The sequence below is a fragment of the Scophthalmus maximus genome, chromosome 19 (genome assembly GCF_022379125.1).
Source record: "Scophthalmus maximus strain ysfricsl-2021 chromosome 19, ASM2237912v1, whole genome shotgun sequence".
NCBI lineage: Eukaryota > Metazoa > Chordata > Actinopteri > Pleuronectiformes > Scophthalmidae > Scophthalmus > Scophthalmus maximus.
In genome coordinates, this window is record NC_061533.1 from 4733963 (window position 1) to 4746982 (window position 13020).

Consider the following 13020-nt stretch of genomic DNA (forward strand, 5'->3'; position numbering starts at 1 on the left):
ACCTCTAAAGTCACTGAGGCGTACAGAAAAAAAAAAAAATCACCCAATCTCATGCAGGGCTGAAGCCCATCAGAGCATGAATGTTTGGTATCTGATGTTCAAAGTGTTAAAACTTGATAAGTTTCCGAACATTTCTTGCAACAGCACATGCAGACGTGAAAGAATAAAAATGAAAACGATTGGGACTCAAGAACTAATTGCGGGTACATAATGGATAGCTTGAGTAATTTGTCATCCAAAATGATATTAACAAACACACGCTATAGTACTTCACACTGCGCTGAGATCATTAAAGCGCTCATTATTTCTCGTTGCAGCATGTGGTTAATAATTGCAGGTTGATCGCGGATCTTGAACGGATCCATTCAAAATGAGAAGGTAGATTTCACTAGAAAGCTGAATGGGTCCAAAGAAATCCATAGTTCTGGATCACATGAAGAAAAAAATAAATCTGCCACCAAGCAAAATATCAGTCATTCAGAAAATATTTCTTTATGTTATTTCTTCATGTTTCTCCCAATGTTTGCATGTTACCTTTTTTTGTTCTTTACCTTTTGATTTTCTTCATGATGTTTTTGTTGTCAGTCACCATTTTTTCATTGAATTAAGTTTTTGGTTCTTGTACTGTTGCTCATTATAAAGGAAACATAGAGGCAACACGGTTGCAGGTAATACACTTAATTTCTAAATGCCACTAAGTGCCACTAGCCTGTAATCAACACTTGTGGCCACAGGGGTCACAGTTCAGCGACTCTGACATAAGCTATGACGGAAATTTGGATTCTCCAGTTGGTGCACTTAGTGCGTGAATTGTGACTGGGTTGTGCTAACGCAAATCATGCACAGCCGTGATGACGATCGCAACAATTGTCCGCAATTGTCGCACGCCAAGATATCTACAGACCGCTCTGCTCACTTGAGCAAAAACGTACATCCTTGAATGTGCCCCGCTTCACGACTTGTGAAAGTTTTAAGCCGCCGACGTTTTCTCCTTCCTCTGACCCTTTTGTTAAAGATCAGGATTTTTTTTTCGTTACAGTACTGCAGTTGGCCACAAGGACAAAATGGCAGGAAGGCTGACTTTGCGTGACTTTAACCAGCTATCCTTCTACATCCCATAGTCCGTACATAAAGATGGCCGACATGACAGATCCACAAAAGTGAAGCCATATTATCTGGATTGCCCCCTGGTGGCTGGCTGCAGTATAGGTCATAAACCAAGAACCCCAAATCAAAAAAAATCGATACGTTATGTACATTATTCCTCAAAGATGGTTTTCTGTCATTTGAGGTTGTTCTTATCACAAGGATGTTTGTTCACGTGATTGTATTTCCAGTTTTTATTTTGTTTTAATCAGTTATTTGAGCTATAAAAAACAAGATAGCAGCACCCGTATCAAAATTTTTGTGTAACGGGAGAAAGTGGAGACATGTAGTCCATCTTTATATACAGTCTTAGGGACATGCATCAGTGTGACTGGCGTATTTTCTCTCTCTTGCTCTTACTACGGCTGTGGCGCTCTCCACCCAGACGCACAGTACTGTAACAGCCCACAACTGAGTGCAAACAAGTTCATGTGAAGATTCTTAATAAGGTATTTTGGGAAATGTATGGAACCAATACGTCATGTAGCTATAAAGATGCCAAACAGAGCCCAATCACAAGTGACTTAAACCCTATTTTACATCAAACATCACAAAGTTAAGACGAGAAAGGAAATCTAAAAAAAAGTTTCGGCCTTTGGTGGAGGAGGCTAATTAGGTTGCTTCACTGTTCACCTTCACAAACGCGATGTAGGTCCACAAAAGCGCACGGCATTCGTCTTTGAAATTAGCCAATTTAGAGCAGTCGAATTAGCTCTGCCACATGGCCTCCAAGGATTGTGGGGTTCTCTTTATTCAGCCAAAGACGCCCACGTGGCTTATTACGCCGGCGATGTATCTCATTAGAGCAGGTTTTTGGACGACAGGCAGAGGGAGAGAGCGAGCAGCAGCCGGAGCAACCAGTGCGTTTTTGCCATATAAGGGGGACGTCATCGTCACGTTCATCTTCGCTGAGCCCAAAGCCGTGCCAGTAAGGAAATGCTTGTTTGGCCTTTGGGCTACAGAAACACGCTGGCAACACCTGTATGCGCATCGCAATAAATCCCACGCAGCTGCTGGCCTGATTCAGTGAGCAAATAAATCTGACTCCAATGCTAGAAATACTGCCGCCATCAAATCAGAGGGAAACGTCATTCTGCCTGAATAGTTAGAACCAGCCCGTCTGACGTATCAGGGGGAAGGAGTTCACACAGTGGTGGTGGTGGTGGTGGTGGTTCCACATCCTGCTTAGAGAGCCTGAGAGTGGCTGGTGGTTGACAGCCACTTGGCAAACCCACACTGGTTTGAACTGTACGTCCCGAAAATAAATCTTACATAATGGAAGAGGATGGAGGATGTGACCCTGTCTTCCCCTCTAGCAGGCCCTATGCCGGTCCATCTGGCAGATAATGTGCAACGACAGTGCGACTCAGACTCATTAAGGACCCTCGTGGGTTTTCCCGGATGCAACGTTGCTGTTGTTTTTCTCATCTTCACAGCATGTACCGATAGATACCGCACTTTTCAAAATCTTTAAATTTAGAATTTACCAAAATTCATGATTTATGGTTATTAACGTGGCAGTTGTTGGGTTTTTTTTTGTGTATGTCGCTTTCTTCCTTGCAATTATTTCAGAGGCATAAAAGGATGTGCGTGATTTTGGCGATGCGTGTCATTATTGAGACGATGCTGCAGGTCCCTGTGTTGTTGTATGGCAATGTCACGGCTGTCGTTCGTAGAATACGGCCTTACAGGTCCTGAAAGGTACCGCTAGTAATTATTCACCAATCAAAGCGAACAGTTTAGAAAGATAATAATCCTGAGAACTTTTTTCTGAGTTGCTTTTTTTTTTTTGGATCGAATGAATTGTCTCGCGGGCTGCATAAAGCCGGGAGGCCAGAGGTTCCCCACCCCCTGAAATAGTTTGCTATATACCAACATATAAGCAAAAATAAAAACTATTGGCTTTATAGTTGACAGTTTTTGTTTATTCTTTCCAAATTGTTCTTTTCTAGATAAATTCGCTTCCTTGAGTCAGTTGACAGTGGAATTATTTTTCTTTAATGGTCAATTGGAGCAACGCAAGAAATGTTGAGTCTTCCTCTGTAATGTATCACGACAGGACAGAACATATTCATGCATTCATTTTTCCACTAGACTAGTTTTTTCTCTCTCCTCACTGCTGAACACCTGACAAATATTTGTGTTTTCAACTTGACTTCACGTGCTCTGTCTCCTTTGTTGGTTGTCTGGACATAGTCCGCTGACAGCGTGTTGTCCTGCAGGACTTTGTGTCACGACGGCTTCCGATTTAATGATGTTTCTGTTTTCCCTCCCTCCCCCTTCCTGCTCCAGGCTGTAACGGACGCATCGGTGGGACCGTGTCTTTGCATGAAGCTCGTCCTCAGCGCTGCTAACATCTGCTCCACCGCCCACCTGCCCTAAACCACCCGCCCACCCTCCGCTTCTGCCCCACCCTGCTTCCACAACACCCCCCCCCCCCCAGCTTTCCTGCTCTTCCCCCTTCCCTGCTCCGGCTCTGACACATGCACATTTCCCCGACCTCATGGACCCTTTAGCGGTCAGTGCGTGGCCCACTTTGCCAGAGTGGGCGAGAAAAACACACGCCGCAGACTTTCTAAAACAGAGAGGCCTTTCTCCACTCTATGCCTGAAGCCCTCCCCCAAAACGACACCCGTCATCTTTCTGTTGAGGAATTGTCAACGTGCACACACGCCACCGACCATTGCAAACTCATCTCCAGCTGCAAACGTGTTCGTTACTGCCATGAATGTGCAACATATCATTCTCAGCCTTGTGGCCCCCCGCCCCCCCCCCAGACACATTTTCACAACAGCTCTGTTAATGAACGCAATCTGGAGTGTAGAAATTATGCAAAGGTTTTTGGACCCATTGTTTAGATCACCACCGTCAGTCATTTCGATCGCCTTGAAGGCCGTGTCACGTTTCAAATATGAACCAATTCAATACTTCATTTCGACCCTGACAGAAAAATGTAAACCTTTATTTTTGATCCCTTTAACTTAAAAAAAAAAATCCACAAATTTCAACATTACACATAAAAGTTTGCGTTGGCCGGCAAAGAGATCGTTTTTTTTCTTTTTCTTCTTCTTCATCTTTTTTTCCCGCATTTGTGCCTGACACCAAAAATCGGCCCGGGCCACAACATTGTAAGTCTCCAACAGTTCACCATGACGCAGCTCTCAGAGACGTCGCCTGCGCACTTAAACCGGGCCCGGCAGCAGCTGTACGTTTCATTTCTACGTAAAGTCATTGGTGCGGCGCAGGCGACGGCAGGTTGACCGCTGTGCAGTTTCGTGAAATCGCCGCACGCCGCGTTGTGCGCGTCTGCCCAGCACACCAACAGACGCCTGCCGGTGGCCAATGTGCGGTCAGTCGAACAAGTGCCTCGTCCGAGGGGCACCCCAGCAGCCGCGGTCGCCAAAGGGGGAAAAAGAGGGATTCTTTATTTTTTTTTGTCAGCCAGATGATCCCAGGATTCGAACCAGTCTCTCTTGGGATGCACACAGATTGTGTGGACGTCCAACTCTGCAGGCTCCAAACCAAACGCCCCCTGAAAGCCACCCATTGCCCCCTCGTGTCTGTATCCGGAGTCCTTTCGTCCGTCGTGGATGCGTCTTCCGCGGTTTCGCGGAGAAATTGTTACACTGAAACTAAGCGGGGTTGTTTTTCTTTATCTCGCGTGCAAAGAACAAGGCCGCACGACTTTGCTGAGCAAGCTTCACCAGAGGAAGAGCAGTGGAGAGCGGAGCGGCTCTAAACTTCCACAGAGAACACCTCGGTTTTAATTGACTCATTACACGCTCCGCCAACTTAGAGATCAGCACACCCATTTGTCTAGACTGACAAATTAATCTCTTTGCAGCGAGCGAAGAAAAATATAAAATACCTGCCACACGAATGTTAAAATACCTCTATTGATATTTGCATCGGGGGGGGGGAGATATTAAATCACCAAGGGAACAGAGACGTTTATTTTCCATATCACAGTGCGCATGCTGTCTGGGCAAATTGAACGTTGTCACTAAAATACAAATAATTGGGCGGGAGTTGTGTGTGTGTGTGTGTGTGCATTTGTGCGAGTCGGGCGAGCTAATATATATCATTCAGATTCCCCCCCCCCCCGCGCACATGTAGGTGTCAAATGACCTCGCGGCAATGCAATTACAGTGAAGGAAAGACAAAGAGTAATGGTGAACATTTCAATATTTATTTCTATTTCACAGAAGGGCTGATCCAATGGATTACTCGCCCCTGAAGGTTTTCTCGCAGCGATCAAAAGCTAAAATCTTTTTTTTCCCCCCTTTCTTTTAACAAACCTGCAACTTTGACATAAACGTCAGATTCTGATTCGCTAATCGGGGCGGAAGAGTATTAGATGCCCCTGACGACAGCAGCTCCTGTAAATTTCAATACAATACTTATGATTTTTAGTGCGTCTCTTATCGCTCTGCCTTTGGTAAATTAAAAATAAGTCAAAGTGTTTTGCATCATTTGTTTCATTGACTCGCATGTTGTGGTGGAAAGGGAAGGGGGGGATAAAAAAAAAAAATAGGAATTGAAGTTTGCAAGGTCCTCTCCTAACCAGCCGTTGCTGTTTTCGTGCGGTCCAACGTAGACAACATCCTTCACGAGAGCACAGTGTGGGCGCGATAGACCCATTTCTCTCCGCAATTCATCTTGACCTTCCCACGTGCGCCCGGCTAATAGGACTCCGTTGAGATCAAACGCGGTGGCAGGACATCAAAAGAAAAAAAGAAAAGAAAAAAAAGAATGGATGTGAAACAGAAAACATAATTTAGACAACAAGAGAGCAGCAGACTGCGAAAAAGGAACTCCTTCCTGCTTCCCCCGTTCACCTCGTTCTTTCTGGCTCTGCTCGAATATTAACGGGTGGTACGAGCATCGCGGCGGCGCACAGTCCCTCCGTGGAAGAGCTAGCTCTCCAGGACAAATGCGTACGAATCCATGCAGATGAGTAGATACAAAAAAAACAAAACAAAGGTGGCCGCGGAAAAATGGCCCCGGAAAAATGGCCCCCTTTTCCCAAAGCGACCTGGTCCATTGAAACTGTGTCATTTCAAAAGAAAGACATCATGACATCGGACGGTGACGGCTGCTGCGCCCCCCCCCCCCCCCGGAGATCCTGGTTCAACATGTTGTTTTTTAAATATTTTGGAAAGAGAAAAAGGCCGAGACGCCCCTGTGAGGCTGTGAGGCGAATTCTGAGATGCACGATCGTCTCGGCACCGAGGAGGAAAGTCAGGAGATATTTTCCTCTTTTCCATTGTTGTTCCATCGGGGCAGGAAGGAACACCACGGAGCTCTCCTCTCTTTGACTGTTACACGAGGGGGCGCGGTGAAAGGGCTTCTCACTGCACTTCTGTCGGCATGCATTTGTTCCGCGCTTTGTTTGGAAAGAGAAAGGAAAGAAAAGGTGACTCCGTCTCTGTCATCATGAAAATTAACCTTGAGAATGTACAGAATGATGTCAAACACGTTCGCTACGAACAGATTAAGCCTGATTATACAGTATAACCTTTTTCTTTTTCTTTTGGGGGGGGGCTGACAACCGCTCACAGCTGGTCTATATTTTCATTCACCTCATATATTGCTGATTCAAATGTGCTCTGGATCTATATTCATCCTCTGACTGGATGCCGTGTGATGTACAGGAAGTATTTTTTTGTCCAGGGCTCATCCATCTGTAAAACCACGCCATTGTCATCGTTCGCCTCATTTGTTGCTCTGTACCCAAAAATGCTTCTGCTGCATCTTCTCCTCATCCGGGGTTCCCGTCTTTCATTTTGACAAATCACACCATCAACCTCACATCATCATCAGCATCATCATCATCATCATCATCATCATCATCATCCTTTATGACCAACATGCCTCATTCATCATGTCATCTGAAGCAACACGTGATGCTGTCCCTCTCCTCTCGAGAGCATATCTCACCATTGAGTCTTGTAACGGATCTTCATTTGTATAATTTGTACAGTAAAGTTTATAACAAAAGAAGAAAGAGAAGTTTTCTACCCTTCCAGAAATGGTTTAGTTTCTGCCGTTTAACTGAATGTCGACTAATTACGATTTGCAGGCCTTGTTATAAAGTTTGTGTTTCTTTTGTGTGCAACATTTGTTCTACTGTCCAGAAGAGAAGAAGAAGAAAAAAAAATGTCAATAAAAAAATTTAACTTTGAGTGATACGTTTGTGTCGTGTTTTCCAAAGTAGTGTGACAGTGAGGGGAAGACGGTGTTGCCTTCAGGAGCATCAGAATAACAGAGCTTCACCTCACGCAACTCCGTCATGTTTTATGACTTCTGGTACAAGGTTGATGTTTAAAAAAAAAAGAGCAAACGGTCTGACTCATATCCCCCCCGCCCCCCCGAGACGTCATTAATGTTGCTATTAATGCAGCTAATGCTGCCTCGAAAATTAAATTCACACAGCTAATGTATTGTTCTCTTGATATTGACCAAAGCAGCTTCAACTGAACTCTGAATGAACAACTGAATGTTCTATTCTACAGCTCATGGCGGTAATCTAAAACAGAGCGAGGCATAACGCGTGGATATAAAAATATTTACTGACGTAGTGATGACGTCATGAGGTGAGATGTATGGAGTCATTGTTCTCATAAGCTTCTATAGAAAAAGACTTTGTCTTACAACCCGTGGAGTCGCCCTCCACTGGTCTTTCCGGAGAATACAGCGTTTCTTCATCAAAGCCTTTCAGGCCTGTTTTAAATCTGAAAAAAAGAAGTTGTGTCCCCAGCGCCCTGACTGCTAAAGACCGCAGGTTCCAGCTGGGCCGCAGCTCGTGTGATGTGATGTGATGCCGCCGCAATTACGCGAATGACACCAACTGCAGGCGGCCGGAGATACGCATCGGCTCATAAACCTCGCGGCTGGACGCAGCCGGTGTGATTTCAGACTTCAGAGGGGAGAATGGAAATCAGTGGACATAAAAGAACGAGAGGGGGAAAAAAACGAAATTGTCTCCGCCCGTGACTCCCGTCTTAATTCTCCGCGAGTAAACATCCATTTGCCTTCTGACCGCCACCAACCGAGGGCTCGGCCCGCTTGTTGAATGTGGAGGCGTTTTATGCGATGAAAAGCCTTTTCATCTGGTTTGTCCTCGGATGCGGAAATGAAAGGATGAGGCACATGTCGAGGAGTGCGAGGGCACTTTTTTTTGAGAAAAGTGCAGTATTTCCGTTTGATCCGCGACGAGGAGATGAGAGGCAGGAAGGAGATGTGACTGAGTGGTCTGAATGCAAAGACCATGTCGTCGTCGTCGTCGTCGTCGTCGTCATCATCCGCTTCTTCGGCTGAAGAAAAATGGGGACTAGAGCCTCTGACCTTGTTGTTACAGTACGCCACCTTCGTACCCAAACCTTGTGCCGTTGGAAGGGTAACAGGTAACTGTCTTCTCGGAGAGATCCAGGAGTCTCCTTCCGAGGACTCTACACCGCTGTGAGATAGGGATTTGCGTGGAACAGCGCACAGGTTTTGCGATTGCTCAGCCCAATTAAACTGAACCCTGGATACATTGGAACACAGCAGCTACTGATTTAATTATCAATATTTGGGACCTAAGTGATGATTTCATCTTCAAACTAGTTCCTCCTTTAAAAAAAAAAAAGTAAATACATAGTAGGATGTAAGTCGCTGGTGATTTCCAAAGCAATATTAGTTCACCGGTAATCACCGAGCAGTTTGGTTATTACTTACTCTACCTATAGACATGCGTGTCGCGAGATGTCTGTGTTTGGCAGCCAGGGTTGCTGATAGACCCCAACTATGTGCTTTTGTTACTCAAATTCAAAGAGCGCGAACCAGCAGCTCCTGATCCTCTCTCGCCGATCACCGCCGGTCTCCTGCGGCACCGCACGCTCCGTTGCTGTTGATTACCGTTAATTACAGTTATTGGGATTCACCTTGCCTTTCACCTTGGGCGTACATCGGTCCTCGATGAGATGCCTCCAGTGGAATCCAGCAGGGCGACAGAGCTGAAAACCTCTTCTTTGAAATCTGATCCTTTAAAAAAAACCACTATATTATTTGCTCCGGTGATTACAAACTCTCTTTGTGCCGTTTGAAATGGTTCTACATGGAAATAATATACTGTCCTTGAGTTCAAACTCATGAAACATATCAAGTAAGAGGTAAGATATGAATAAATATGTCTATTTACACAAGGTGAAAATAACGATTGATTAAATATTGAAACCTCGAGGAATTTCTTTTTGATGAAAGGACTTTGACCCGGATTTTGACGACCTGTCGCGATACGATAAAGTTGCCGCAACACAGTTGAAATCCAAAATGCCGAGAGCGGCGTCGCGCCCTGTGTGACATTGCACAGGTTCCATGTGATTTCCTGCAGCAATTATTTTTGTGCAAGGGGCTCCTGGATTATGCAAAAAAAAAAAAGAAAAAAAGAAAAGTCTCACAGCTCATGACGAGTTTGACCTTTGACCTTGTTGAGAGAACAAGCCGAGTCCGCGTTGTCCTGCCTGTCGTTTCTTCGGACGGAAGAACACACATGAAGCTGGCCTTCGGATTGAAGCATCTACATCAGGACGGACAGATGAGGCCGTGTGCGGAGCTGCCGCGGCGGAGGAGACGGAAGCAGCTCCGCTCGGGGGCCGTCAAGAAGTGGCGTTCGGAACACGACGATATGGAGCGTTCACTGGACGATGGCGTTTTTTCCTGTTCGCATCATTTGGGTGATTTGCTTTCCCACCGAAATTCGCACACATTTGTCCGAAGTCTGCAGGAGCCCGCTGTGTCCGTTTGCTTCGACCCAAATCCGGTCTTTAAGACCACTGCAACAACAACACGGACTCCACGCCTGCGCTCAATCGCAAGAAGTGTTTTGCAAAAACGAATTCAAAGTTCCAGAGCTCCGTGGCGCCACGTGGGCTCGTCCTCTGATGAATTTTGGAGATCGTCACTCCCGCGGATGCCGTTATTGTGTTTTTCCCTCCATTTTCTGGTAAGGTAATTGCCGCGCCTCAATGCTGTCGCGTTCCCTCATCTCCATCGGGTGGAAAGCGGCCTCGCGTGCATCGTAACGCGTCCGGCCATCGCGGCCGCGGCCTCGGTAGGACGATATGAAAGGAGGGTTTGAGACCTGGCGAGCGCCTTGATCTCCCGGAGACCGCGATAAGAGAGACGCCTGCCCGTCCTCAATTTCCATCACGTCCGGCGATTTTCAAATGCCAGAGGATTTCACAGTCTTTTGCTCAGACTATTGCTTTCCGATCCTGCAGGGAGACACTTTGAAGGGGCCCAGGAGGCGACCGAGCTGAACAAGGGCACGGGGCTGACACATTTCTTTCGACTCGTCGTACAGGACGCTCGAGCTTTTCACAGCGCAAATTTTTAAAAAAAACCTGGGATCTTTTGTGCGGACTCGAGGAATAATTTTGACGCGTTATTTGAAGTGTCTGTCACAACCGTGTCAAGAACGGGAAACCTCATTCGCACCCGGGCGTGTGCCGTGTTGCCGTCGTGTCGTTAAAAAATCAAAGAACATAAGCAACAGATTAGCCCAAAATAAAGAGCCCTCATTGGTTAGTCTCACCTGCCCCGGGCTCAGGGGTGTCCCAGGTCGGAAAAACTTGATGACACAAAAATGTCCGTCATTCGGGGTCCAGTTCCGTTGGAAGATAAACACACGAGGTGAAACAACAGAGTAGCACAGATCTCAAAAAGCACAATCAGCTTCATCACTTTGTAAAAATATGCTCATGATAGTCAGATGAGAGGGTTAATGACACTTTCACGTCTATCACATTAATATGGATGCATGAAATGGTGAACTTATCTCGGCATAAAAACTGGAAAGACGCGTACGTCATCTTCCCATATTACATGCAAAACACAAACACACACCAAAAAGGAGAGAAAAATACCAGAAGAAATCGAAAAAGAGGAAATTACCTCTACATGGAGATTGTTTTCTCTCTTCTCGAGATAACGGCCAACTCAATCTTTGCACATCATCCACATTTGCAAAAAAAAAAAAAAAATGTTTTTACTTCATCTATATGCATATTTCTGATTATTCTGTAAAAGTAAGAGGACGTGCGTAGGAGCCAACCATGAGTGTGCCGCGTGAGACCGTCCTGCTGATTGCTAATTGGGTGATTGGCTCTTTCTTGAGACATTCTGACGCGTCTAAGCAGCCGGAGCAGATCATCACGGCTGAAATTCAATTACCCGCTTCGGTCCCAGGGTCCCGGTGGCGAGGCCGCGCGCGCGCGCACGCTGGGCCCGCCGCCGTCGATTGCCGTCGCGGTTTTGTGACGTAGCTGCACCTGAACAGGGAGATCCCCCCCCCCCCTTCGCTGTGACAGGTAAGAAGAAAATGTCTGCCGGGGGAAAAAGGGGGGGCTCGTGTCAAGTGTGTCAAGGGGGATTCTCCCCGCTGATCCAAAATTGCATCACCCCCCGTGTTGGGGGGGGGGGGGGGGATTGAGAAATATGTCACTCGCGCACCGCGAACCCGGGGGGGAAGGTTAATGGCGCTAAACTGTCGCTGTGAATAAATGACAGGGTGTCAGGGTTGGGCCGCTTCCCCTCTGCGGTGCGATTGTCTCCTGTTTGTCTCTGTTCCAGCGCGCGTGTGTGTGTGTGTGTGTGTGTGTGTGTGTGTGTGTGTGTGTGTGTGTGTGTGTGTGTGTGTGTGTGTGTGTGTGTGTGTGTGTTCGGTTTGGCAATGTGGTTCCTTCACTTGTACAGCTGCGAGTCATTACCTGACAAACTCCACCACGAGCTCCAGTATTTAAGCCTCGGCTCATCCTCGGCGACGGGGCCAGGAGCGTTTCAAGGGACTGGGGGGGGGGGGCAATACGACATCAAGTATAGGTAACAAAGACTGACTCACAGACTGCGCACCAATCAGTTAAAAGAATAGTCCAGTGGTTTTAATAGAAAATGAACACCGTTGGAGGGGCGATGCACACTCTGCAAGCGCTCTGTATGTACCCCATCAAGCTCTATATTGCAATAAAGCTATTTCATAACAGCGGCACAAGCTTTGGGTCGTGTCCATAGGATGCGGGGAAAAATTCATTCTGACGTCATTCTTTCTGGCCTCTTCATGATGTCACTTCAATCATACAACGAGGAATAGTTTTCTGATCAATACAGTGCAAGCTTTAGACTGTCAGAATCAGAATCGGCTTGACAGGAATTCGAACATGACCTTTGCCCTATCAGCTCCAAAAGTTAATCATCTGGAGATACCTTCCCCGCTATCAATTCCTGCACATAGGGGGCAAAAAAAAAAACAACAACACAGGGATCATACATATCAAATGTGTATATACTGTATGAAGGTTTATTGTAAGGCTTGTTCCAGGGGCCTCCTTGTGATGTGCGTAGTCATTCATGAAGACTCAGAACACTTGACCTGGCTTCAAAACAATAAATATATTTTTAAAAAAAGGGTTTAGGGGTTGGCTTGTCGTACATCATTTCCCTTTCCTCCCCCATTCTCCCTTATTGCTCCATATTTATTATCATTATTTTTGGAAGGCCTGTCCAAAGGATTCCCCCAAAAGATTTCATAATTACAAACAAAGAAACAAACAGTCCCACGGTTTCAATGACGGCATCACAAGAAGACATAGAAAAATGCTTTTATCAGTGTCGGAATCTTTGCCTCAGAAACTCATTAAAAAGATTAAAAAATATATCGTTGATCATTTTAAAAAACGATGACTTTCTGCGTCTCTCTGTGAAACAGGGAGAGCGAGGTCCCTGATCCACATTACGATACCGTGATATCATCTACAGAGATGATCTTCGTCTCGTTCTCGTCACGGGGGGAACCGTTGCGCTCGCCAGTCACAGCGGGGACACAGCTAACCCTAA

General features: G+C 46.1%; 1 protein-coding gene across 1 annotated transcript in view; it reads left to right on the forward strand.

The window, feature by feature from the left end:
- The window catches only part of ksr2 (kinase suppressor of ras 2), a 77277-nt gene extending 69935 nt beyond the window's left edge, over window positions 1-7342 (forward strand). The window contains exon 22 of the mRNA XM_047329267.1: window positions 3439-7342. Within this exon, the coding sequence (XP_047185223.1) occupies window positions 3439-3445 (7 nt within the window). The 3' untranslated portion in view covers window positions 3446-7342. The remainder of the gene's footprint in view (window positions 1-3438) is intronic.
- Window positions 7343-13020: the final 5678 nt, after the last annotated feature.